Raw genomic sequence first — 26855 nt, forward strand, 5'->3', positions numbered from 1 at the left:
CACTTCTATGTTTTTACCTTTCGTGATGTCACTTCCTGTCGTGACGTCACTTCCTGTAATTGAGCGTCCCCCCACTTCTTTATTTAGGACTTGTGCCCTGGAGGCAACAGGCCCACAAGGGAAACCTATGGATGGGTTAGCTGCTGCAGACAACACCCCTGACTAGAAAAGAGGTATATTTGCTGTGGTCTCCGGACAGGCTGCTGTTGTCAGAACTTCTGATACTGTTGTTGTAACTGCGTCTAGGAGAGGTCAGGTCTAGCATGTGGGCCATAGGCCTGATGTTCTGGAAACATTCCAAGCAGGAATAGGCCACAGGACATGTCAATAAGTGCAACACAATCAATATAACAAACAAAATAATAAAAGCTTTGATCTTACTTGTTCCAACATATGTCTGCTCATTTATATTAACAGCAGTGGGTGTCTTCATCTCCTAAAAATGTTAATCAGGAAACATCGTTCTTAAAATATTTCTCTAATGGCAACAAGCAAACAGAACAGCAATGTTATGGATTAACAGATTCAAATTTGCTACATTCCCAGCATTAAAAATAATTAAACAAAATTATCCCAAAAAATCGCTGCAATTTATTCCCAGGGTTTTGTACAAAACAAATATTTTGACTTGAAGCCATTGCAAGACATTAATAGCCTTATTTAGGTACATTGTGTTAGTGTTGCTGGGGATGTGCAGGGAGGATAGTGGAAAATGTGCACATTAGAAGTAGAGATGCTGCAGACAGTGATCAATAAGTAGCAGTAAGCTAATCCCAAAAAGTATATAGGGTGAAATCCATGTCCTGATTGCAACACTGTGGGCATGATTCACAAAGGCAAACATACTCTTCTCTGTAAGTTTACAATTTCTTTGGTTTTCACTAGTAAATCAAATCAAATCAAGCTTTATTCGATTACTTGCGTAAAATAATCATAAAAGCACATAAAATAATTTACAAATACTTTTCACTTCAACAATAATTTCTTAAATATTTCAATAAATAAACAATATAAAATCCTGAAACATCAATTTAGTACCACATAGTAATCAATTCGCTTGAAATAATAATCTCCTATCACTATAGTTTTCCTACATTTAAATTTTTTTTTTTAAACGCTATAATACTGGCAATAAGAAGGTCGCTCTCTAGGAATTGTAAGGCCAGCAGTGTGGGATGAAATTGTTTAAGACCAAGAGATCTAAGTATCGGAATAATCCATTTCCTTCTCTGCACAGATTAAAATGTACAAAAGAAAAATACATGGAGTGTCGACTGTGTAGACATGTCCTCACACGGGCATTTACTCATCAATCTGGACCAGTCATTCTGTTCGGGAAAACTAGTTATTCTACCTATAAAATTTAATCTAAAGAGCCTTAGCAGGAATTTGTCAGTCAGTCTAAAAACAAACTTTATTCGATTCAAATGAATCATAAAAGTTTACAGAAAATCATACTTTCATTTTAAAATAGAATGTCTACACATAGTTTAAAAGCAATGAACAAAATAAAAACCAGGTTAGGTAAATTCAGTAAAAGCAATTTACAATTCGTAACATTTCCTAATTAGAAAAACAATTTTGATGAAACTAAGCACAGAGCTTGGGATAGTAACAGTTGATAGCGACCTCAAATAGTTAAAACCCTTTTTTTAAGAACAGGGACGAATGTCCCTTAAAATAGGATTAATAAAAAGGGCTCTTGGGTCTTTGTAGTGTGTGCAAAAAAGCATAAGATGTATTGTGCTCTGTTGGACTGCTTTGTTACAGGGTCAGGGGGGAAGTCTCTCACACCAACCTCCCTGTTTCGGAAAATCCACAAGAAAGTGCAGTGTGCTTAAACGAAATCTAGTCATTAGAAAACACGAATGGACCTGGGTGATAAAAGACAAAATCAAATTGTTGCTGATTTAAAATAGCATGATCCACTGTGTCACTGACCTGGTTAGACAAGCTTAAAACATTATGATATGCGTTTTTAATGCCAATATTCATATTGGGTTGAATAGACTCCGGGTTATCATAAAAATCGTCAAGGCCTATCTTATAAAAAGTTTCTTAAACATAATGCAACCAGGGGACCGCCATTGCATTGTCAAGGTTCATACAGTCTCTTAGGACATCTCTTGAAAATAATAGGTCCTCTGAGGTCCAAATTTTTCCCCATAGAAGCAGGGGGGCAATATGAATTCTGTCAGTCACGTAGTCAATACCCACCTCAGAATGACAGAATTAAGTGGGGGAACTACTGGGGACGAGAAAAAGTCTTTTTAAAAATGTGTTCTCTAATATTTGAATCTGTGCACTTTTATGATACACCTTCCCAATAGGTGGCCACTGACAGACATTTGGTTTTATACAATGTTTTCAATTCAGCTATCGGCTTATGACCAAGTTTGCTGGCAAATCGAAAAAACCCCTCTATGGTTCTACTAGTTCGTTGTATCCTTCTCGTAATCAAGTGGTCCCAACTTAGTTTATTATTAAAGAGGTTCCCCAAGTAAGTAAAATTTGGCACTGTCAATAGCAATATAATTTACTATATATTTACGTGTTTTCGTTTTGTTTGGACCGCATACCATAATAAAAGATTTACTAAAATTAACCTTAAGGTCCAGTCCTGTCATAAACTCTGTGAATGCATTCAAACATTTTTGTAGGCTATTGGCTGTTAAGGTCATCAGGACTGTATCGTCTGCATAGGACAATAAGGGTACCTGTTTGCCTCCTATTCCTGGAAAATCCAAGTGTTGTAGTATAAAATGTTCTAAGCCATTTGTATATATTAAAAATAAGAAGGGAGACAATTTACAGCCCTGGCACACTCCCTCAGTTCAGGCAATTGGGTTAGTCTTTTCTCCCCCGGACCATACCGCATAGCTACAGTAGTAGATGCGTCGAATCTGCGCAACAGGGTGACAAGCGGTTTTTCAAATCCCATAGTGTCCATAAGTGACCACAGCTTTCCTTTACAAAATGTGTCGAAGGCACTGGACAAGTCCATGAAGGCCAGATGTATTGAAACACCCCTGGCCTTCATGTACTTGCCCATAATCATAGACAAGTTGAGGCACTGCTCAGTCGTTCCCCTTCCCTTCCTGAAGCCAAAGTGAGTGTTCACTAGAAGGCCAGAAGTATTGGCCCATGACTCCAGGTGTGCAAGAATTACCCTCTCCAGCAACTTGCATGAAGCATCGATTAGAGAAATCTGCCTGTAGCATGTAGGGTCATTTCTATTTCCCTTTTGAAAAATCGGCGCCACTACTGCTCTTTTCCATGATGAAGGAATACGGCCCACAATTGCTGCTTTAAAAACTTTGAGTAACAGTGGGGCCCATATTTGTGGGTTGTTTTTAAATAAATCCAGGGGCACACCGTCTGGCCCTGGAGCTTTTTAGGGGAATACCCTTTCTCAGGGCCTCCTCCGCTTCGCTTAAAAAAAAAGTGATGCACTAAGCTGTTGTGCAATTTGTATGTTGATACTTAGGAGAAGTGGGTCTCCAAAGCCACCCCTGTTATATTAGTATCCATTCTCCTTTTTCATTAGTAAAAGGGGGCGATTTAGCACCTCCCAAAAGCTCCTAGAATCCTTCAGGGCACTTGCTCTTTCAAGATCATCCCAGGCCTGCCTTCTAAATTCATCCTTTCTCTGCTCAATTACCTTTTTGTAGGTCTGCCTGGCTACTTTTATCATATCCCTATCTCGGGGGACACTATGTAATGCCCTTTTCAATTTATTTTGCGCCGCAGAACACTCTGCATTAAACCATCTTATTTCGGGGAGACTGCTTTTTCTCACCGGTCTAAGCAAATTCTTAGCCACGTCATCACAAATAATTTCAAAACTTTGTATTATTGCATCTGGCTGTAAAGTATCGGTTAAGCAGGTCATTACTTGAGTTACATTTGTTTTAATATTAGTCTCCTCAAAATCCTTATAGTTTATCGCATTCCATTTTAGCCTTATCCCTTTGTTGAGATTATATTTTATTAGGCAATCAGAGGCCTCTACCTTTTGTGCCTCAATATGTAAGGAAACAGAAAGGGGGTTATGATCACTGACAGGGTTGGTTTTGACCGCAAAGTTATCAACAAGGTGTGAGTACCTACAATAGTGCTTACCCCCCCCCCCCCTTGAAATGTGGGATATTGCACCACTGGAGTGCTAACCAAAGTGTCAATCATACATAGGCCATTCACAACAATAATGGAGTATAAGGCGTTGCCCTGTACGGTATGTTTAAAGTGGGTCATAGGTTGACCATCACTATTGTAGGAAGGTGGATATCTGACTATATGGTTACCCCAACTTTTTGCCTAGTGTTTAGCTGGTTTTTGACTTAGTTGGCCTGGGATCCTGCTATTCAGGGCCCCAGGCTATCTGCTCTCACTGTAAAATGGACTCCATGTACTTTAGGTACATATCCAATTGGGTATTGGGTCATCTTGTGAGCCCCTGTATAGTGTACCATAGGTACCCAGGGCATAGGTGCATCCAAGGCCTACCAGGGGCTGTAGCATGAATTATGCCACCCCTGGCTGGCCATCCAAACTGACACCACAGACTGATCACTCAGCTTGGGCAAGGTCGTGTAATCACCCCTTGCTTAGATATAGTATTCCTATATCTACCCTTATGTATAGACACATATAAGTCACTCCTATGGCAGGCCTTGACAATCCTGAAGTCAGAGTGCTTGGTTTTATGTGAGATGGTGCTCTAGCATGAGCTGAGCCTGTCTGCAGCTTTCGGAACCATGTCCTTATAGCTGTTCTATGATATAGTCATAGCATATACTCTTAAGTGCATTATAATCCTCGCGGTTAATGCTAACTTTGGTTTGGCTTCATCAAAACATGTCTTGTAAGGTGTCAAACACTTTGGAATACTACCCCCCCCCGCCAGTCCTGGCGGCAGGGATAGCATTCCACCCTTCTAGAAGACATGTAGTTACTGCTTTACCCGGTTAAAGTTAAACAGAGCCTCAGCATCACAAAATGGATGCTGCTGCCACAGACACGAGTCTGACCTCTTGCTGCCGGACGAAACTCCGGCAGGGGAGGCCTGGACAATAGGTTTCCTGTCAAGGGAGGTGCTAGCACCTCCCCAGACAGCCTGTAGTGGATTGGGGCAGGATGGGCTCAATGGAAACTGATGTTTCCAGACACTGCCTGGGTGCTTCATACATAGGCCGGTTCAAACCAGTTGCTGGGGCACTCCAGCCCCAGCTCTGGCGCCATACTGGACAAAGAGAAAGGGGTGTAACCACCCCCGTCTCAGGTTCCACCCATAGGAGGGACCTAGCAGGTAATCCAGCCCCTTAGTTTGGTATAAAGTTAGGAGCTGTGTCTAGAGACATTAGATTATCCTGGAAAGAAACACTGAAACAAACTCTTGGACCTTCGACGTTCCATTTCGACTGGAAGACTGAAGACATATCCCTTGTGGTCAAGGAGTGACCACCCTGTTCAAACAGGCACTATCAGTAACTTGCCGGTTTGCTTTGTCGACGCACCTGCCGGAACCCGAAGACTTAGCGACGCAGAATCTGGACTTCCAGACTTCTCTGACTCCGACCCACATCAAAGCTGAGACCCGTGGCGGACACGAGAGACGTGGGACCGGACATCCTGGACTACCTGCTTTTTGTTACCTGTGCAGCTTCTGAGGCATCCTCGAAGTTGTGCATTGGGGTTTGAGAAGCCCCAGACCCGAGCAGCATTTGCACCGAAGCACAGCCCTCCACACTCCACGAGTGCCGCGTGGGGCCTGGACCTGCATTTCAGCTCAACGCGTCTTTGCGGTTGCTAGCCCTTTGGCTAGTGGCCCCTCTGAAGACATCCTTTTGAAACAACACTTACTTACAACGCTTACAGATTCAAATTTGCTACATTCCCAGCATTAAAAATAATTAAACAAAATTATCCCAAAAAATCGCTGCAATTTATTCCCAGGGTTTTGTACAAAACAAATATTTTGACTTGAAGCCATTGCAAGACATTAATAGCCTTATTTAGGTACATTGTGTTAGTGTTGCTGCGGATGTGCAGGGAGGATAGTGGAAAATGTGCACATTAGAAGTAGAGATGCTGCAGACAGTGATCAATAAGTAGCAGTAAGCTAATCCCAAAAAGTATATAGGGTGAAATCCATGTCCTGATTGCAACACTGTGGGCATGATTCACAAAGGCAAACATACTCTTCTCTGTAAGTTTACAATTTTTTTGGTTTTCACTAGTAAATCAAATCAAATCAAGCTTTATTCGATTACTTGCTTAAAATAATCATAAAAGCACATAAAATAATTTACAAATACTTTTCACTTCAACAATAATTTCTTAAATATTTCAATAAATAAACAATATAAAATCCTGAAACATCAATTTAGTACCACATAGTAATCAATTCGCTTGAAATAATAATCTCCTATCACTATAGTTTTCCTACATTTAATTTTTTTTTTTTAAACGCTATAATACTGGCAATAAGAAGGTCGCTCTCTAGGAATTGTAAGGCCAGCAGTGTGGGATGAAATTGTTTAAGACCAAGAGATCTAAGTATCGGAATAATCCATTTCCTTCTCTGCACAGATTAAAATGTACAAAAGAAAAATACATGGAGTGTCGACTGTGTAGACATGTCCTCACACGGGCATTTACTCATCAATCTGGACCAGTCATTCTGTTCGGGAAAACTAGTTATTCTACCTATAAAATTTAATCTAAAGAGCCTTAGCAGGAATTTGTCAGTCAGTCTAAAAACAAACTTTATTCGATTCAAATGAATCATAAAAGTTTACAGAAAATCATACATTCATTTTAAAATAGAATGTCTACACATAGTTTAAAAGCAATGAACAAAATAAAAACCAGGTTAGGTAAATTCAGTAAAAGCAATTTACAATTCGTAACATTTCCTAATTAGAAAAACAATTTTGATGAAACTAAGCACAGAGCTTGGGATAGTAACAGTTGATAGCGACCTCAAATAGTTAAAACCCTTTTTTTAAGAACAGGGACGAATGTCCCTTAAAATAGGATTAATAAAAAGGGCTCTTGGGTCTTTGTAGTGTGTGCAAAAAAGCATAAGATGTATTGTGCTCTGTTGGACTGCTTTGTTACAGGGTCAGGGGGGAAGTCTCTCACACCAACCTCCCTGTTTCGGAAAATCCACAAGAAAGTGCAGTGTGCTTAAACGAAATCTAGTCATTAGAAAACACGAATGGACCTGGGTGATAAAAGACAAAATCAAATTGTTGCTGATTTAAAAGAGCATGATCCACTGTGTCACTGACCTGGTTAGACAAGCTTAAAACATTATGATATGCGTTTTTAATGCCAATATTCATATTGGGTTGAATAGACTCCGGGTTATCATAAAAATCGTCAAGGCCTATCTTATAAAAAGTTTCTTAAACATAATGCAACCAGGGGACCGCCATTGCATTGTCAAGGTTCATACAGTCTCTTAGGACATCTCTTGAAAATAATAGGTCCTCTGAGGTCCAAATTTTTCCCCATAGAAGCAAGGGGGCAATATGAATTCTGTCAGTCATGTAGTCAATACCCACCTCAGAATGACAGAATTAAGTGGGGGAACTACTGGGGACGAGTAAAAGTCTTTTTAAAAATGTGTTCTCTAATATTTGAATCTGTGCACTTTTATGATACACCTTCCCAATAGGTGGCCACTGACAGACATTTGGTTTTATACAATGTTTTCAATTCAGCTATCGGCTTATGACCAAGTTTGCTGGCAAATCGAAAAAACCCCTCTATGGTTCTACTAGTTCGTTGTATCCTTCTCGTAATCAAGTGGTCCCAACTTAGTTTATTATTAAAGAGGTTCCCCAAGTAAGTAAAATTTGGCACTGTCAATAGCAATATAATTTACTATATATTTACGTGTTTTCGTTTTGTTTGGACCGCATACCATAATAAATAAAAGATTTACTAAAATTAACCTTAAGGTCCAGTCCTGTCATAAACTCTGTGAATGCATTCAAACATTTTTGTAGGCTATTGGCTGTTAAGGTCATCAGGACTGTATCGTCTGCATAGGACAATAAGGGGACCTGTTTGCCTCCTATTCCTGGAAAATCCAAGTGTTGTAGTATAAAATGTTCTAAGCCATTTGTATATATTAAAAATAAGAAGGGAGACAATTTACAGCCCTGGCACACTCCCTCAGTTCAGGCAATTGGGTTAGTCTTTTCTCCCCCGGACCATACCGCATTGCTACAGTAGTAGATGCGTCGAATCTGCGCAACAGGGTGACAAGCGGTTTTTCAAATCCCATAGTGTCCATAAGTGACCACAGCTTTCCTTTACAAAATGTGTCGAAGGCACTGGACAAGTCCATGAAGGCCAGATGTATTGAAACACCCCTGGCCTTCATGTACTTGCCCATAATCATAGACAAGTTGAGGCACTGCTCAGTCGTTCCCCTTCCCTTCCTGAAGCCAAAGTGAGTGTTCACTAGAAGGCCAGAAGTATTGGCCCATGACTCCAGGTGTGCAAGAATTACCCTCTCCAGCAACTTGCATGAAGCATCGATTAGAGAAATCTGCCTGTAGCATGTAGGGTCATTTCTATTTCCCTTTTGAAAAATCGGCGCCACTACTGCTCTTTTCCATGATGAAGGAATACGGCCCACAATTGCTGCTTTAAAAACTTTAAGTAACAGTGGGGCCCATATTTGTGGGTTGTTTTTAAATAAATCCAGGGGCACACCGTCTGGCCCTGGAGCTTTTTAGGGGAATACCCTTTCTCAGGGCCTCCTCCGCTTCGCTTAAAAAAAAGTGATGCACTAAGCTGTTGTGCAATTTGTATGTTGATACTTAGGAGAAGTGGGTCTCCAAAGCCACCCCTGTTATATTAGTATCCATTCTCCTTTTTCATTAGTAAAAGGGGGCGATTTAGCACCTCCCAAAAGCTCCTAGAATCCTTCAGGGCACTTGCTCTTTCAAGATCATCCCAGGCCTGCCTTCTAAATTCATCCTTTCTCTGCTCAATTACCTTTTTATAGGTCTGCCTGGCTACTTTTATCATATCCCTATCTCGGGGGACACTATGTAATGCCCTTTTCAATTTATTTTGCGCCGCAGAACACTCTGCATTAAACCATCTTATTTCAGGGAGACTGCTTTTTCTCACCGGTCTAAGCAAATTCTTAGCCACGTCATCACAAATAATTTCAAAACTTTGTATTATTGCATCTGGCTGTAAAGTATCGGTTAAGCAGGTCATTACTTGAGTTACATTTGTTTTAATATTAGTCTCCTCAAAATCCTTATAGTTTATCGCATTCCATTTTAGCCTTATCCCTTTGTTGAGATTATATTTTATTAGGCAATCAGAGGCCTCTACCTTTTGTGCCTCAATATGTAAGGAAACAGAAAGGGGGTTATGATCACTGACAGGGTTGGTTTTGACCGCAAAGTTATCAACAAGGTGTGAGTACCTACAATAGTGCTTACCCCCCCCCCCCCTTGAAATGTGGGATATTGCACCACTGGAGTGCTAACCAAAGTGTCAATCATACGTAGGCCATTCACAACAATAATGGAGTATAAGGCGTTGCCCTGTACGGTATGTTTAAAGTGGGTCATAGGTTGACCATCACTATTGTAGGAAGGTGGATATCTGACTATATGGTTACCCCAACTTTTTGCCTAGTGTTTAGCTGGTTTTTGACTTAGTTGGCCTGGGATCCTGCTATTCAGGGCCCCAGGCTATCTGCTCTCACTGTAAAATGGACTCCATGTACTTTAGGTACATATCCAATTGGGTATTGGGTCATCTTGTGAGCCCCTGTATAGTGTACCATAGGTACCCAGGGCATAGGTGCATCCAAGGCCTACCAGGGGCTGTAGCATGAATTATGCCACCCCTGGCTGGCCATCCAAACTGACACCACAGACTGATCACTCAGCTTCGGCAAGGTCGTGTAATCACCCCTTGCTTAGATATAGTATTCCTATATCTACCCTTATGTATAGACACATATAAGTCACTCCTATGGCAGGCCTTGACAATCCTGAAGTCAGAGTGCTTGGTTTTATGTGAGATGGTGCTCTAGCATGAGCTGAGCCTGTCTGCAGCTTTCGGAACCATGTCCTTATAGCTGTTCTATGATATAGTCATAGCATATACTCTTAAGTGCATTATAATCCTCGCGGTTAATGCTAACTTTGGTTTGGCTTTATCAAAACATGTCTTGTAAGGTGTCAAACACTTTGGAATACTACCCCCCCCCCCGCCAGTCCTGGCGGCAGGGATAGCATTCCACCCTTCTAGAAGACATGTAGTTACTGCTTTACCCGGTTAAAGTTAAACAGAGCCTCAGCATCACAAAATGGATGCTGCTGCCACAGACACGAGTCTGACCTCTTGCTGCCGGACGAAACTCCGGCAGGGGAGGCCTGGACAATAGGTTTCCTGTCAAGGGAGGTGCTAGCACCTCCCCAGACAGCCTGTAGTGGATTGGGGCAGGATGGGCTCAATGGAAACTGATGTTTCCAGACACTGCCTGGGTGCTTCATACATAGGCCGGTTCAAACCAGTTGCTGGGGCACTCCAGCCCCAGCTCTGGCGCCATACTGGACAAAGAGAAAGGGGTGTAACCACCCCCGTCTCAGGTTCCACCCATAGGAGGGACCTAGCAGGTAATCCAGCCCCTTAGTTTGGTATAAAGTTAGGAGCTGTGTCTAGAGACATTAGATTATCCTGGAAAGAAACACTGAAACAAACTCTTGGACCTTCGACGTTCCATTTCGACTGGAAGACTGAAGACATATCCCTTGTGGTCAAGGAGTGACCACCCTGTTCAAACAGGCACTATCAGTAACTTGCCGGTTTGCTTTGTCGACGCTCCTGCCGGAACCCGAAGACTTAGCGACGCAGAATCTGGACTTCCAGACTTCTCTGACTCCGACCCACATCAAAGCTGAGACCTGTGGCGGACACGAGAGACGTGGGACCGGACATCCTGGACTACCTGCTTTTTGTTACCTGTGTAGCTTCTGAGGCATCCTCGAAGTTGTGCATTGGGGTTTGAGAAGCCCCAGACCCGAGCAGCATTTGCACCGAAGCACAGCCCTCCACACTCCACGAGTGCCGCGTGGGGCCTGGACCTCCATTTCAGCTCAACGCGTCTTTGCGGTTGCTAGCCCTTTGGCTAGTGGCCCCTCTGAAGACATCCTTTTGAAACAACACTTACTTACAACGCTTACAGATTCAAATTTGCTACATTCCCAGCATTAAAAATAATTAAACAAAATTATCCCAAAAAATCGCTGCAATTTATTCCCAGGGTTTTGTACAAAACAAATATTTTGACTTGAAGCCATTGCAAGACATTAATAGCCTTATTTAGGTACATTGTGTTAGTGTTGCTGCGGATGTGCAGGGAGGATAGTGGAAAATGTGCACATTAGAAGTAGAGATGCTGCAGACAGTGATCAATAAGTAGCAGTAAGCTAATCCCAAAAAGTATATAGGGTGAAATCCATGTCCTGATTGCAACACTGTGGGCATGATTCACAAAGGCAAACATACTCTTCTCTGTAAGTTTACAATTTTTTTGGTTTTCACTAGTAAATCAAATCAAATCAAGCTTTATTCGATTACTTGCTTAAAATAATCATAAAAGCACATAAAATAATTTACAAATACTTTTCACTTCAACAATAATTTCTTAAATATTTCAATAAATAAACAATATAAAATCCTGAAACATCAATTTAGTACCACATAGTAATCAATTCGCTTGAAATAATAATCTCCTATCACTATAGTTTTCCTACATTTAATTTTTTTTTTTTAAACGCTATAATACTGGCAATAAGAAGGTCGCTCTCTAGGAATTGTAAGGCCAGCAGTGTGGGATGAAATTGTTTAAGACCAAGAGATCTAAGTATCGGAATAATCCATTTCCTTCTCTGCACAGATTAAAATGTACAAAAGAAAAATACATGGAGTGTCGACTGTGTAGACATGTCCTCACACGGGCATTTACTCATCAATCTGGACCAGTCATTCTGTTCGGGAAAACTAGTTATTCTACCTATAAAATTTAATCTAAAGAGCCTTAGCAGGAATTTGTCAGTCAGTCTAAAAACAAACTTTATTCGATTCAAATGAATCATAAAAGTTTACAGAAAATCATACATTCATTTTAAAATAGAATGTCTACACATAGTTTAAAAGCAATGAACAAAATAAAAACCAGGTTAGGTAAATTCAGTAAAAGCAATTTACAATTCGTAACATTTCCTAATTAGAAAAACAATTTTGATGAAACTAAGCACAGAGCTTGGGATAGTAACAGTTGATAGCGACCTCAAATAGTTAAAACCCTTTTTTTAAGAACAGGGACGAATGTCCCTTAAAATAGGATTAATAAAAAGGGCTCTTGGGTCTTTGTAGTGTGTGCAAAAAAGCATAAGATGTATTGTGCTCTGTTGGACTGCTTTGTTACAGGGTCAGGGGGGAAGTCTCTCACACCAACCTCCCTGTTTCGGAAAATCCACAAGAAAGTGCAGTGTGCTTAAACGAAATCTAGTCATTAGAAAACACGAATGGACCTGGGTGATAAAAGACAAAATCAAATTGTTGCTGATTTAAAAGAGCATGATCCACTGTGTCACTGACCTGGTTAGACAAGCTTAAAACATTATGATATGCGTTTTTAATGCCAATATTCATATTGGGTTGAATAGACTCCGGGTTATCATAAAAATCGTCAAGGCCTATCTTATAAAAAGTTTCTTAAACATAATGCAACCAGGGGACCGCCATTGCATTGTCAAGGTTCATACAGTCTCTTAGGACATCTCTTGAAAATAATAGGTCCTCTGAGGTCCAAATTTTTCCCCATAGAAGCAAGGGGGCAATATGAATTCTGTCAGTCATGTAGTCAATACCCACCTCAGAATGACAGAATTAAGTGGGGGAACTACTGGGGACGAGTAAAAGTCTTTTTAAAAATGTGTTCTCTAATATTTGAATCTGTGCACTTTTATGATACACCTTCCCAATAGGTGGCCACTGACAGACATTTGGTTTTATACAATGTTTTCAATTCAGCTATCGGCTTATGACCAAGTTTGCTGGCAAATCGAAAAAACCCCTCTATGGTTCTACTAGTTCGTTGTATCCTTCTCGTAATCAAGTGGTCCCAACTTAGTTTATTATTAAAGAGGTTCCCCAAGTAAGTAAAATTTGGCACTGTCAATAGCAATATAATTTACTATATATTTACGTGTTTTCGTTTTGTTTGGACCGCATACCATAATAAATAAAAGATTTACTAAAATTAACCTTAAGGTCCAGTCCTGTCATAAACTCTGTGAATGCATTCAAACATTTTTGTAGGCTATTGGCTGTTAAGGTCATCAGGACTGTATCGTCTGCATAGGACAATAAGGGGACCTGTTTGCCTCCTATTCCTGGAAAATCCAAGTGTTGTAGTATAAAATGTTCTAAGCCATTTGTATATATTAAAAATAAGAAGGGAGACAATTTACAGCCCTGGCACACTCCCTCAGTTCAGGCAATTGGGTTAGTCTTTTCTCCCCCGGACCATACCGCATAGCTACAGTAGTAGATGCGTCGAATCTGCGCAACAGGGTGACAAGCGGTTTTTCAAATCCCATAGTGTCCATAAGTGACCACAGCTTTCCTTTACAAAATGTGTCGAAGGCACTGGACAAGTCCATGAAGGCCAGATGTATTGAAACACCCCTGGCCTTCATGTACTTGCCCATAATCATAGACAAGTTGAGGCACTGCTCAGTCGTTCCCCTTCCCTTCCTGAAGCCAAAGTGAGTGTTCACTAGAAGGCCAGAAGTATTGGCCCATGACTCCAGGTGTGCAAGAATTACCCTCTCCAGCAACTTGCATGAAGCATCGATTAGAGAAATCTGCCTGTAGCATGTAGGGTCATTTCTATTTCCCTTTTGAAAAATCGGCGCCACTACTGCTCTTTTCCATGATGAAGGAATACGGCCCACAATTGCTGCTTTAAAAACTTTAAGTAACAGTGGGGCCCATATTTGTGGGTTGTTTTTAAATAAATCCAGGGGCACACCGTCTGGCCCTGGAGCTTTTTAGGGGAATACCCTTTCTCAGGGCCTCCTCCGCTTCGCTTAAAAAAAAGTGATGCACTAAGCTGTTGTGCAATTTGTATGTTGATACTTAGGAGAAGTGGGTCTCCAAAGCCACCCCTGTTATATTAGTATCCATTCTCCTTTTTCATTAGTAAAAGGGGGCGATTTAGCACCTCCCAAAAGCTCCTAGAATCCTTCAGGGCACTTGCTCTTTCAAGATCATCCCAGGCCTGCCTTCTAAATTCATCCTTTCTCTGCTCAATTACCTTTTTATAGGTCTGCCTGGCTACTTTTATCATATCCCTATCTCGGGGGACACTATGTAATGCCCTTTTCAATTTATTTTGCGCCGCAGAACACTCTGCATTAAACCATCTTATTTCAGGGAGACTGCTTTTTCTCACCGGTCTAAGCAAATTCTTAGCCACGTCATCACAAATAATTTCAAAACTTTGTATTATTGCATCTGGCTGTAAAGTATCGGTTAAGCAGGTCATTACTTGAGTTACATTTGTTTTAATATTAGTCTCCTAAAAATCCTTATAGTTTATCGCATTCCATTTTAGCCTTATCCCTTTGTTGAGATTATATTTTATTAGGCAATCAGAGGCCTCTACCTTTTGTGCCTCAATATGTAAGGAAACAGAAAGGGGGTTATGATCACTGACAGGGTTGGTTTTGACCGCAAAGTTATCAACAAGGTGTGAGTACCTACAATAGTGCTTACCCCCCCCCCCCCCCCTTGAAATGTGGGATATTGCACCACTGGAGTGCTAACCAAAGTGTCAATCATACGTAGGCCATTCACAACAATAATGGAGTATAAGGCGTTGCCCTGTACGGTATGTTTAAAGTGGGTCATAGGTTGACCATCACTATTGTAGGAAGGTGGATATCTGACTATATGGTTACCCCAACTTTTTGCCTAGTGTTTAGCTGGTTTTTGACTTAGTTGGCCTGGGATCCTGCTATTCAGGGCCCCAGGCTATCTGCTCTCACTGTAAAATGGACTCCATGTACTTTAGGTACATATCCAATTGGGTATTGGGTCATCTTGTGAGCCCCTGTATAGTGTACCATAGGTACCCAGGGCATAGGTGCATCCAAGGCCTACCAGGGGCTGTAGCATGAATTATGCCACCCCTGGCTGGCCATCCAAACTGACACCACAGACTGATCACTCAGCTTCGGCAAGGTCGTGTAATCACCCCTTGCTTAGATATAGTATTCCTATATCTACCCTTATGTATAGACACATATAAGTCACTCCTATGGCAGGCCTTGACAATCCTGAAGTCAGAGTGCTTGGTTTTATGTGAGATGGTGCTCTAGCATGAGCTGAGCCTGTCTGCAGCTTTCGGAACCATGTCCTTATAGCTGTTCTATGATATAGTCATAGCATATACTCTTAAGTGCATTATAATCCTCGCGGTTAATGCTAACTTTGGTTTGGCTTTATCAAAACATGTCTTGTAAGGTGTCAAACACTTTGGAATACTACCCCCCCCCCCCGCCAGTCCTGGCGGCAGGGATAGCATTCCACCCTTCTAGAAGACATGTAGTTACTGCTTTACCCGGTTAAAGTTAAACAGAGCCTCAGCATCACAAAATGGATGCTGCTGCCACAGACACGAGTCTGACCTCTTGCTGCCGGACGAAACTCCGGCAGGGGAGGCCTGGACAATAGGTTTCCTGTCAAGGGAGGTGCTAGCACCTCCCCAGACAGCCTGTAGTGGATTGGGGCAGGATGGGCTCAATGGAAACTGATGTTTCCAGACACTGCCTGGGTGCTTCATACATAGGCCGGTTCAAACCAGTTGCTGGGGCACTCCAGCCCCAGCTCTGGCGCCATACTGGACAAAGAGAAAGGGGTGTAACCACCCCCGTCTCAGGTTCCACCCATAGGAGGGACCTAGCAGGTAATCCAGCCCCTTAGTTTGGTATAAAGTTAGGAGCTGTGTCTAGAGACATTAGATTATCCTGGAAAGAAACACTGAAACAAACTCTTGGACCTTCGACGTTCCATTTCGACTGGAAGACTGAAGACATATCCCTTGTGGTCAAGGAGTGACCACCCTGTTCAAACAGGCACTATCAGTAACTTGCCGGTTTGCTTTGTCGACGCTCCTGCCGGAACCCGAAGACTTAGCGACGCAGAATCTGGACTTCCAGACTTCTCTGACTCCGACCCACATCAAAGCTGAGACCTGTGGCGGACACGAGAGACGTGGGACCGGACATCCTGGACTACCTGCTTTTTGTTACCTGTGTAGCTTCTGAGGCATCCTCGAAGTTGTGCATTGGGGTTTGAGAAGCCCCAGACCCGAGCAGCATTTGCACCGAAGCACAGCCCTCCACACTCCACGAGTGCCGCGTGGGGCCTGGACCTCCATTTCAGCTCAACGCGTCTTTGCGGTTGCTAGCCCTTTGGCTAGTGGCCCCTCTGAAGACATCCTTTTGAAACAACACTTACTTACAACGCTTACAGATTCAAATTTGCTACATTCCCAGCATTAAAAATAATTAAACAAAATTATCCCAAAAAATCGCTGCAATTTATTCCCAGGGTTTTGTACAAAACAAATATTTTGACTTGAAGCCATTGCAAGACATTAATAGCCTTATTTAGGTACATTGTGTTAGTGTTGCTGCGGATGTGCAGGGAGGATAGTGGAAAATGTGCACATTAGAAGTAGAGATGCTGCAGACAGTGATCAATAAGTAGCAGTAAGCTAATCCCAAAAAGTATATAGGGTGAAATCCATGTCCTGATTGCAACACTGTGGGCATGATTCACAAAGGCAAACATACTCTTCTCTGTAAGTTTACAATTTTTTGGGTTTTCACTAGTAAATCAAATCAAATCAAGCTTTATTCGATTACTTGCTTAAAATAATCATAAAAGCACATAAAATAATTTACAAATACTTTTCACTTCAACAATAATTTCTTAAATATTTCAATAAATAAACAATATAAAATCCTGAAACATCAATTTAGTACCACATAGTAATCAATTCGCTTGAAATAATAATCTCCTATCACTATAGTTTTCCTACATTTAATTTTTTTTTTTTAAACGCTATAATACTGGCAATAAGAAGGTCGCTCTCTAGGAATTGTAAGGCCAGCAGTGTGGGATGAAATTGTTTAAGACCAAGAGATCTAAGTATCGGAATAATCCATTTCCTTCTCTGCACAGATTAAAATGTACAAAAGAAAAATACATGGAGTGTCGACTGTGTAGACATGTCCTCACACGGGCATTTACTCATCAATCTGGACCAGTCATTCTGTTCGGGAAAACTAGTTATTCTACCTATAAAATTTAATCTAAAGAGCCTTAGCAGGAATTTGTCAGTCAGTCTAAAAACAAACTTTATTCGATTCAAATGAATCATAAAAGTTTACAGAAAATCATACATTCATTTTAAAATAGAATGTCTACACATAGTTTAAAAGCAATGAACAAAATAAAAACCAGGTTAGGTAAATTCAGTAAAAGCAATTTACAATTCGTAACATTTCCTAATTAGAAAAACAATTTTGATGAAACTAAGCACAGAGCTGCGGATAGTAACAGTTGATAGCGACCTCAAATAGTTAAAACCCTTTTTTTAAGAACAGGGACGAATGTCCCTTAAAATAGGATTAATAAAAAGGGCTCTTGGGTCTTTGTAGTGTGTGCAAAAAAGCATAAGATGTATTGTGCTCTGTTGGACTGCTTTGTTACAGGGTCAGGGGGGAAGTCTCTCACACCAACCCCCCTGTTTCGGAAAATCCACAAGAAAGTGCAGTGTGCTTAAACGAAATCTAGTCATTAGAAAACACGAATGGACCTGGGTGATAAAAGACAAATAAAATTGTTGCTGATTTAAAAGTGCATGATCCACTGTGTCACTGACCTGGTTAGACAAGCTTAAAACATTATGATATGCGTTTTTAATGCCAATATTCATATTGGGTTGAATAGACTCCGGGTTATCATAAAAATCGTCAAGGCCTATTTTATAAAAAGTTTCTTAAACATAATGCAACCAGGGGACCGCCATTGCATTGTCAAGGTTCATACAGTCTCTTAGGACATCTCTTGAAAATAATAGGTCCTCTGAGGTCCAAATTTTTCCCCATAGAAGCAAGGGGGCAATATGAATTCTGTCAGTCACGTAGTCAATACCCACCTCAGAATGACAGAATTAAGTGGGGGAACTACTGGGGACGAGTAAAAGTCTTTTTAAAAATGTGTTCTCTAATATTTGAATTTGTGCACTTTTATGATACTCCTTCCCAATAGGTGGCCACTGACAGACATTTGGTTTTATACAATGTTTTCAATTCAGCTATCGGCTTATGACCAAGTTTGCTGGCAAATCGAAAAAGCCCCTCTATGGTTCTACTAGTTCGTTGTATCCTTCTCGTAATCAAGTGGTCCCAACTTAGTTTATTATTAAAGAGGTTCCCCAAGTAAGTAAAATTTGGCACTGCCAATAGCAATATAATTTACTATATATTTACGTGTTTTCGTTTTGTTTGGACCGCATACCATAATAAAAGATTTACTAAAATTAACCTTAAGGTCTAGTCCTGTCATAAACTCTGTGAATGCATTCAAACATTTTTGTAGGCTATTGGCTGTTAAGGTCATCAGGACTGTATCGTCTGCATAGGACAATAAGGGTACCTGTTTGCCTCCTATTCCTGGAAAATCCAAGTGTTGTAGTATAAAATGTTCTAAGCCATTTGTATATATTAAAAATAAGAAGGGAGACAATTTACAGCCCTGGCACACTCCCTCGGTTCAGGCAATTTTTTTTATTTTTTTTTATTTTAGCGATTTGTATAGCGCCTGGTGACCCAAGGGCATCCCCGCGCTGTAAGGAGATTGTTTATCCTGTAAGGAGAGGGAGGGAGGAGGAACAGTTATTTCGGGAATAGGTGCGTTTTCAGTTTTTTGCGAAAGGTCAGGTAGATGGCTTCCAGTCTGAGGGTGCGTGGGAGGGAATTCCATCTCACGGCCGCTTGCACTGAGAATCGTCGGCCTCCGGTGCGGGTCCTTTTGAATTTGGGGACGTTGGCTAGGTGCTCACTGTCTGAACGGAGGGATATGGATGCTTTGTAGGGGGTGACCAGGCTGCTGAGGATAGTAGGGCCAGATCCGTTGATAAGTTTGTGTGTTGTACACATGGCTTTGAATTCCACCCTTTGGCGAACAGGGAGCCAGTGCAAGGCCTTGAGGGCTGGTTTTGCTGACACTCTCGAAGGAAGGTTCGTGAGCAGACGGGCCGCAGCGTTCTGTGTCCGCTGTAGTCTAGTCAGGGTGGCCTCTGGGGCGCCCAGGTAGACCATATTGCTGTAGTCAAGACGGGACAAAACTAGCCCCTGGATGAGAAGTTTCCTAGAGGGAGGAGGAAGTAATGGGAGGATCTTACGGGTGGTGCGCATGAGCCCAAAACAGGTGCCAGCAGTTTTGGCCGCTTGCGTCTTCATGGTGAGTTCCGGTTCGAGCCATACTCCAAGGGTTTTGATTTCACGCTTCGGGGAGGGGATTTCTCCGAATACGTCGGGCCAGACTGTTGGGGGGATGGTTGCCCATTGTTTTCCCAGGAGCATCACTTCGGTCTTAGACCCGTTTAATTTTAGTGATGAATCACTCATCCAGCTGTGTATTTGGGTAAGGCAGTTCGCCAGTTTCTCTGGGTGGTCGGCTAGTTGGGATAGAGAGACGACCAGTTGAGTGTCGTCAGCGTAGCTTACCATTTTTATGTTAAATGGTGTCACCACGTCTTCCAGGGGAGCCATATATGCGTTAAACAGCGTCGGGCTCAGGGAAGATCCCTGCGGGACCCCGCTTGTGAGGGGGAGGGTGGCTGAGTGGTAGATGCCGTCCCATACCTGGAACGTGCGTCCGGTGAGGAAGGATTCTGTCCAACTAAGTGCCGTCCCGGTGATCCCTGCTGCCTCGAGCCGATGGAGGAGGACACGGTGGTTGACTGTGTCGAAGGCTGCGCTGAGATCCAGGAGGATCACTGCCACTGACCCTCCTGAATCCAGTATGTGCCTTGCCTCCTCGATGACGGCGAGGAGGGCAGTATCTGTGCCATGGCCCGGGCGAAAACCAGTTTGGGATTCCCGTAAGATGTTGTTTGTTTCAAAGAACTGGGACAATTGTCTGTTGACCAGTTTCTCAGCTAGCTTGCTGATTGCCGGTAGGAGAGAAATTGGTCGATAGTTTCCCATGTCTGCTGGATCGAGCTGAGGTTTTTTAAGGAGTGCTTTAACCACCGCGCTCTTCCAGCTGGCAGGAACAGATCCCTGGGTAAGTGAGCTATTAATGAGCTCCGTGACCGTGGGAACGATGACAGGGGCAACGGTTTTGAGGAATCTGATGGGAGCCGCATCAAGTGGTGAACCACTTCTCATTTTGGTCATGGTTCGCTCGACTTCCAGACATGTTACTGGCCTGAATTTCTCAAGTTGAGGACGAGGATGACTTTCGGTTTGACTGGGGGGTGTCGAATTGTCCAAGTGGCTGGTGGGCCCGGGAGGGGGGAGGGAAACTAGTATACGGGCGATTTTATCGTTGAAGTACGTGGCTAGGTCATTACTTCGGTCCACCGATGGAACACTGGAGGACGGTGAATGGGGTACTTTGAGCAGCTCCTTTACGATTATGAAGGATTCCCTGGCTGAATTAGAAGATTCTGTAATCCGCGTGTCATAGTGGGAGGCTTTGGCGTGCCTGATGGCATCTTTGTAGAGTCTGACTGTATTGTGGTATGCATCCTTGCTGGAGTGCTGCCAGTCTTTCCTCCAATGCCGTTCGGCTCTTTTGCAGTTTTTACGGAGGAGTCGGAGGTCAGTGGTATACCACGGGGCGGACCCAGGTTTTCCGTTTTTATCCTCCCTAGTTCTTAGTGGGAGTACGGAGTCCAGGGAGGTGGTGATCCACTCTCTGAAATTGCTGTCAGCGACAGCCGGATCGTCTGCGCGTGCCGGGCTGGTATACCGGATAGCTACAGTAGTAGATGCTTCGAATCTGCGCAACAGGGTGACAAGCGGTTTTTCAAATCCCATAGTGTCCATAAGTGACCACAGCTTTCCTTTACAAAATGTGTCGAAGGCACTGGACAAGTCCATGAAGGCCAGATGTATTGAAACAACCCTGGCCTTCATGTACTTGCCCATAATCATAGACAAGTTGAGGCACTGCTCAGTCGTTCCCCTTCCCTTCCTGAAGCCAAAGTGAGTGTTCACTAGAAGGCCAGAAGTATTGGCCCATGACTCCAGGTGTGCAAGAATTACCCTCTCCAGCAACTTGCATGAAGCATCGATTAGAGAAATCTGCCTGTAGCATGTAGGGTCATTTCTATTTCCCTTTTGAAAAATCGGCGCCACTACTGCTCTTTTCCATGATGAAGGAATACGGCCCACAATTGCTGCTTTAAAAACTTTAAGTAACAGTGGGGCCCATATTTGTGGGTTGTTTTTAAATAAATCCAGGGGCACACCGTCTGGCCCTGGAGCTTTTTAGGGGAATACCCTTTCTCAGGGCCTCCTCCGCTTCGCTTAAAAAAAAGTGATGCACTAAGCTGTTGTGCAATTTGTATGTTGATACTTAGGAGAAGTGGGTCTCCAAAGCCACCCCTGTTATATTAGTATCCATGCTCCTTTTTTCATAAGTAAAAGGGGGCGATTTAGCACCTCCCAAAAGCTCCTAGAATCCTTCAGGGCACTTGCTCTTTCAAGATCATCCCAGGCCTGCCTTCTAAATTCATCCTTTCTCTGCTCAATTACCTTTTTATAGGTCTGCCTGGCTACTTTTATCATATCCCTATCTCGGGGGACACTATGTAATGCCTTTTTCAATTTATTTTGCGCCGCAGAACACTCTGCATTAAACCATCTTATTTCGGGGAGACTGCTTTTTCTCACCGGTCTAAGCAAATTCTTAGCCACGTCATCACAAATAATTTCAAAACTTTGTATTATTGCATCTGGCTGTAAAGTATCGGTTAAGCAGGTCATTACTTGAGTTACATTTGTTTTAATATTAGTCTCCTCAAAATCCTTATAGTTTATCGCATTCCATTTTAGCCTTATCCCTTTGTTGCGATTATATTTTATCAGGCAATCAGAGGCCTCTACCTTTTGTGCCTCAATATGTAAGGAAACAGAAAGGGGGTTATGATCACTGACAGGGTTAGTTTTGACCGCAAAGTTATCAACAAGGTGTGAGTACCTACAATAGTGCTTACCCCCCCCCCCCCCCCCCCTTGAAATGTGGGATATTGCACCACTGGAGTGCTAACCAAAGTGTCAATCATACGTAGGCCATTCACAACAATAATGGAGTATAAGGCGTTGCCCTGTACGGTATGTTTAAAGTGGGTCATAGGTTGACCATCACTATTGTAGGAAGGTGGATATCTGACTATATGGTTACCCCAACTTTTTGCCTGGTGTTTAGCTGGTTTTTGACTTAGTTGGCCTGGGATCCTGCCATTCAGAGCCCAAGGCTATCTGCTCTCACTGTAAAATGGACTCCATGTACTTTAGGTACATATCCAATTGGGTATTGGGTCATCTTGTGAGCCCCTGTATAGTGTACCATAGGTACCCAGGGCATAGGTGCATCCAAGGCCTACCAGGGGCTGTAGCATGAATTATGCCACCCCTGGCTGGCCATCCAAACTGACACCACAGACTGATCACTCAGCTTCGGCAAGGTCGTGTAATCACCCCTTGCTTAGATATAGTATTCCTATATCTACCCTTATATATAGACACATATAAGTCACTCCTATGGCAGGCCTTGACAATCCTGAAGTCAGAGTGCTTGGTTTTATGTGAGATGGTGCTCTAGCATGAGCTGAGCCTGTCTGCAGCCTTCGGAACCATGTCCTTATAGCTGTTCTATGATATAGTCATACCATATACTCTTAAGTGCATTATAATCCTCGCGGTTAATGCTAACTTTGGTTTGGCTTTATCAAAACATGTCTTGTAAGGTGTCAAATACTTTGGAATACTACCCCCCCCCCCCGCCAGTCCTGGCGGCAGGGATAGCATTCCACCCTTCTAGAAGACATGTAGTTACTGCTTTACCCGGTTAAAGTTAAACAGAGTCTCAGCATCACAAAATGGATGCTGCTGCCACAGACACGAGTCTGACCTCTTGCTGCCGGACGAAACTCCGGCAGGGGAGGCCTAGACAATAGGTTTCCTGTCAAGGGAGGTGCTAGCACCTCCCCAGACAGCCTGTAGTGGATTGGGGCAGGATGGGCTCAATGGAAACTGATGTTTCCAGACACTGCCTGGGTGCTTCATGCATAGGCCGGTTCAAACCAGTTGCTGGGGCACTCCAGCCCCAGCTCTGGCGCGATACTGGACAAAGAGAAAGGGGTGTAACCACCCCCGTCTCAGGTTCCACCCATAGGAGGGACCTAGCAGGTAATCCAGCCCCTTAGTTTGGTATAAAGTTAGGAGCTGTGTCTAGAGACATTAGATTATCCTGGAAAGAAACACTGAAACAAACTCTTGGACCTTCGACATTCCATTTCGACTGGAAGACTGAAGACATATCCCTTGTGGTCAAGGAGTGACCACCCTGTTCAAACAGGCACTATCAGTAACTTGCCGGTTTGCTTTGTCGACGCTCCTGCCGGAACCCGAAGACTTAGCGACGCAGAATCTGGACTTCCAGACTTCTCTGACTCCGACCCACATCAAAGCTGAGACCCGTGGCGGACACGAGAGACGTGGGACCGGACATCCTGGACTACCTGCTTTTTGCTACCTGTGCAGCTTCTGAGGCATCCTCGAAGTTGTGCATTGGGGTTTGAGAAGCCCCAGACCCGAGCAGCATTTGCACCGAAGCACAGCCCTCCACACTCCACGAGTGCCGCGTGGGGCCTGGACCTGCATTTCAGCTCAACGCGTCTTTGCGGTTGCTAGCCCTTTGGCTAGTGGCCCCTCTGAAGACATCCTTTTGAAACAACACCGCTTGCCTGGTTGCTCCGGGCTTGCTCCTGCTTCCCTGCAAAGGAGAAGCTCCCCAGACCTTGCTGGTCTGAACAGAAGCCAATCTTCTAATCCTGCGTGGATTGCATTTGCCAAGGTTTGTTGGGTCCAATCCGGATACCGACACCGCCAACAGCTAGATCCATCGTGGGACAGCTCGACTCCAGCTCCTGGTCATCGTCGACGACGCCTCCTGGACCACGTGGCTGCAGAGACAAGCTTCACCTCTTCACCTGATTGCATCTCGACATCGCCTGGTTCCTTCCTGGTCACTGGCTAGTGACTCTGACTCTGTCCCCTCTGCTTTCAGGTTCTTCACTGCTCCGATCCACCCTTGGATCCATCCAGACACTTTCCTCCTGGTTGCTTGCAGCACTTTCTTGCAGCTCTCCATAGGATTCAGCGACGAAACCCGACACGAAAGAACACCTATGCACCCGGCTTTCCTGGGTGAGGTAACTCGAGTACTCCGGTGCTCCCGTGGGTAATAACTATCCAAGTGTCCTAGTTTAACAGGGTTTCCCCGTGGTCCACTCGGAAGTGTCCGAAATCTACTACTTTGTAACTTTTACATTCCCATTGAAACTCTATGGTAACTCGCATGTGTGTTTAGACACTGCACACGCATCCTGTGGGACTCCTACTTCCTAACCTTTTGTTGTTCAGTGTAGCCCCAGCGATTTCCTAGGCCCTAGGCCTACGCACCTTTCCTGAAGTGGTTCTTATATCACTTACTTAGTATATGGTTCGTGAGGCCCCTAGGGCAGAATTGTATTTGTGCAACTTATAGTATGCTTATTGAGTAACTTGTGCTGTATCTCGAACTCTGACCTCATAAAGAGTGAAGAGGGGTTGTGTTAGTAATAAATACATATATATTTGATATATACCTTGTGTGGTGTCCTTTCATTTGATATTCAAGGGACTATTATTGGTAAAACAGCTGGCTTCACATGCTCTCTGAAGTTTTAGCCTAAGACTGCTTTGTCCATGCTACCCCTAGGATAGCTGGTCTATAAGGTTGACTTTACAACCATCACCATAAGGGTTGTTTGGACTGGTGCAAGGTGCCCACTAGAATAGTGAACATCATATACCAGGCCAACTTCTCACAACTATCTACTAACCCACAAGCCTTGCTCTCCCTATGCTGACATAAGGTGCAGTTGAAATTGCCTACCCAAATAATAAACAAAGGGGAGACCTTCACTGCTACCTTAATCTCCATGTCAAGCGAATTGATAACCACAACATTCTGTGTATCAAAAATATTGTAGTACCAATTGACTAATAATATGGGTACATGTATCAAATTAAAAGACAGGATAAGCTGTTACCATGGGGATTCAATTACTTTTTCTATTCTTAGCAACTCCTACTGTGCCTAAATTAGGGTCGCAAGGCCCCCCTTTGCCCTCCCTGCCAATGATAGTTCTGCTTGGACAGTTAATGCGTTGTATCCATCCAGAGAAACATCATCTCTGCTCCACGTTTCTTGTGTGCAAATAATGTCAAAAGTTTTGACATACTGGACCCATGTCCAATAACCTTCGAGAAATGCCTGCAACATTCCAAGAAATTAGACGCAGGCTGCAGTTATTAAGTTGGCAATTTTGCACATGTAAAGAGTTGCCATCCCCCCTATTCGATGGTCGTCCAGCTTGAGTGGCATTCAAATCTATCCCAATAGTCCCAGCTGTTCCCAGGCCTCTATTATGGTACAGCTGCGGGGGGCAATAGCTGTGTTTAGGGTCTATAGAGTGTGTGTATACTCTTTATTATTCCCACGTGTATTGGGAATAATCTCAGATACATGGGCATTGTCTTTTGATGCACTCGTTTTTAGCTTTAGTCAGTCTATATCTGCAAGACCGCTTAGTGGCTCAAAGGGATTTTCGTGATACCAGGGTGGAATTAGTCATAGTCTCCTTCGATAATCCTTAAATATGGCTGAATACTGGAAGTGGTCAAAATAAGTTGGTGCGCCTGAACGGTTGTTTTTGACATAGTAGTACTGTTTCTGCTTGCTTCCAGTAAGCTCATATAGCTATGTTTAGGGTATTTTCTGGCGACAGTACTCATGGTATTGGGGTCTTTGTAATATTCCGGGTGACCAAGATTACATGTAAATTGTTTTTTGTAATTTAGCCACTTTATATGCTTAGTCCCATCTAACCCACAACTGCCCATCATAATTTGGCGATTGAGTAATGTTTCCTCAGTGGTCTAAATCCTGTGCCAGAGTAAAACTGGCTGTATTTTTATAACGTCCGACAGAAATGGCATGTCTAATTCTGTGTGGCAAATGTTTGCAGAAGTGCTGGCAGGAACAGCCAACAGGAAGCAGTTCTTTGCGATCTGTAAAGGGTTGATATCAGCATGCCCCCAAACGCCAGCACCATAGGTAGCTATCAAAACACACTTTGCTTTATATATTTGTAACAACTCCAGTGGTAGCCGTCTACCCATTTTTTTGCTAAAAATTGAAATGGTTGCAAGTGCCTTAATAATAATAGTCTCCTGATTTTAACGGCCTGAGTCCAAGTCCCCCTTGGTCAACTAAAATCCCCAGATATGAAAAGATTTTTGTGCATTCAATCTTTTTTCCATCAATATAAAAATCTCTGGTCTTTTTACTACCTGGCCCACACTTCACTATAAACGTTTTGGAGGTATTAACAGAGAGAACCAGGTCACTCATGAACTTTGCAAAGCTAACTACCT

General features: G+C 43.0%; 1 protein-coding gene across 4 annotated transcripts in view; it reads right to left on the reverse strand.

The window, feature by feature from the left end:
* HJURP (Holliday junction recognition protein) overlaps positions 1–26855 on the reverse strand; it is a 934375-nt gene that overhangs the window by 580627 nt on the left and 326893 nt on the right. For all 4 annotated transcript variants that reach the window (XM_078687703.1, XM_078687705.1, XM_078687704.1 and 1 more), the window contains one exon: positions 382–436. In XM_078687703.1, the coding sequence (XP_078543829.1) occupies positions 382–436 (55 nt within the window). The remainder of the gene's footprint in view (positions 1–381; positions 437–26855) is intronic.

Source organism: Lissotriton helveticus, chromosome 4_1 (assembly GCF_964261635.1).
Source record: "Lissotriton helveticus chromosome 4_1, aLisHel1.1, whole genome shotgun sequence".
Taxonomy (NCBI): Eukaryota; Metazoa; Chordata; class Amphibia; order Caudata; family Salamandridae; genus Lissotriton; species Lissotriton helveticus.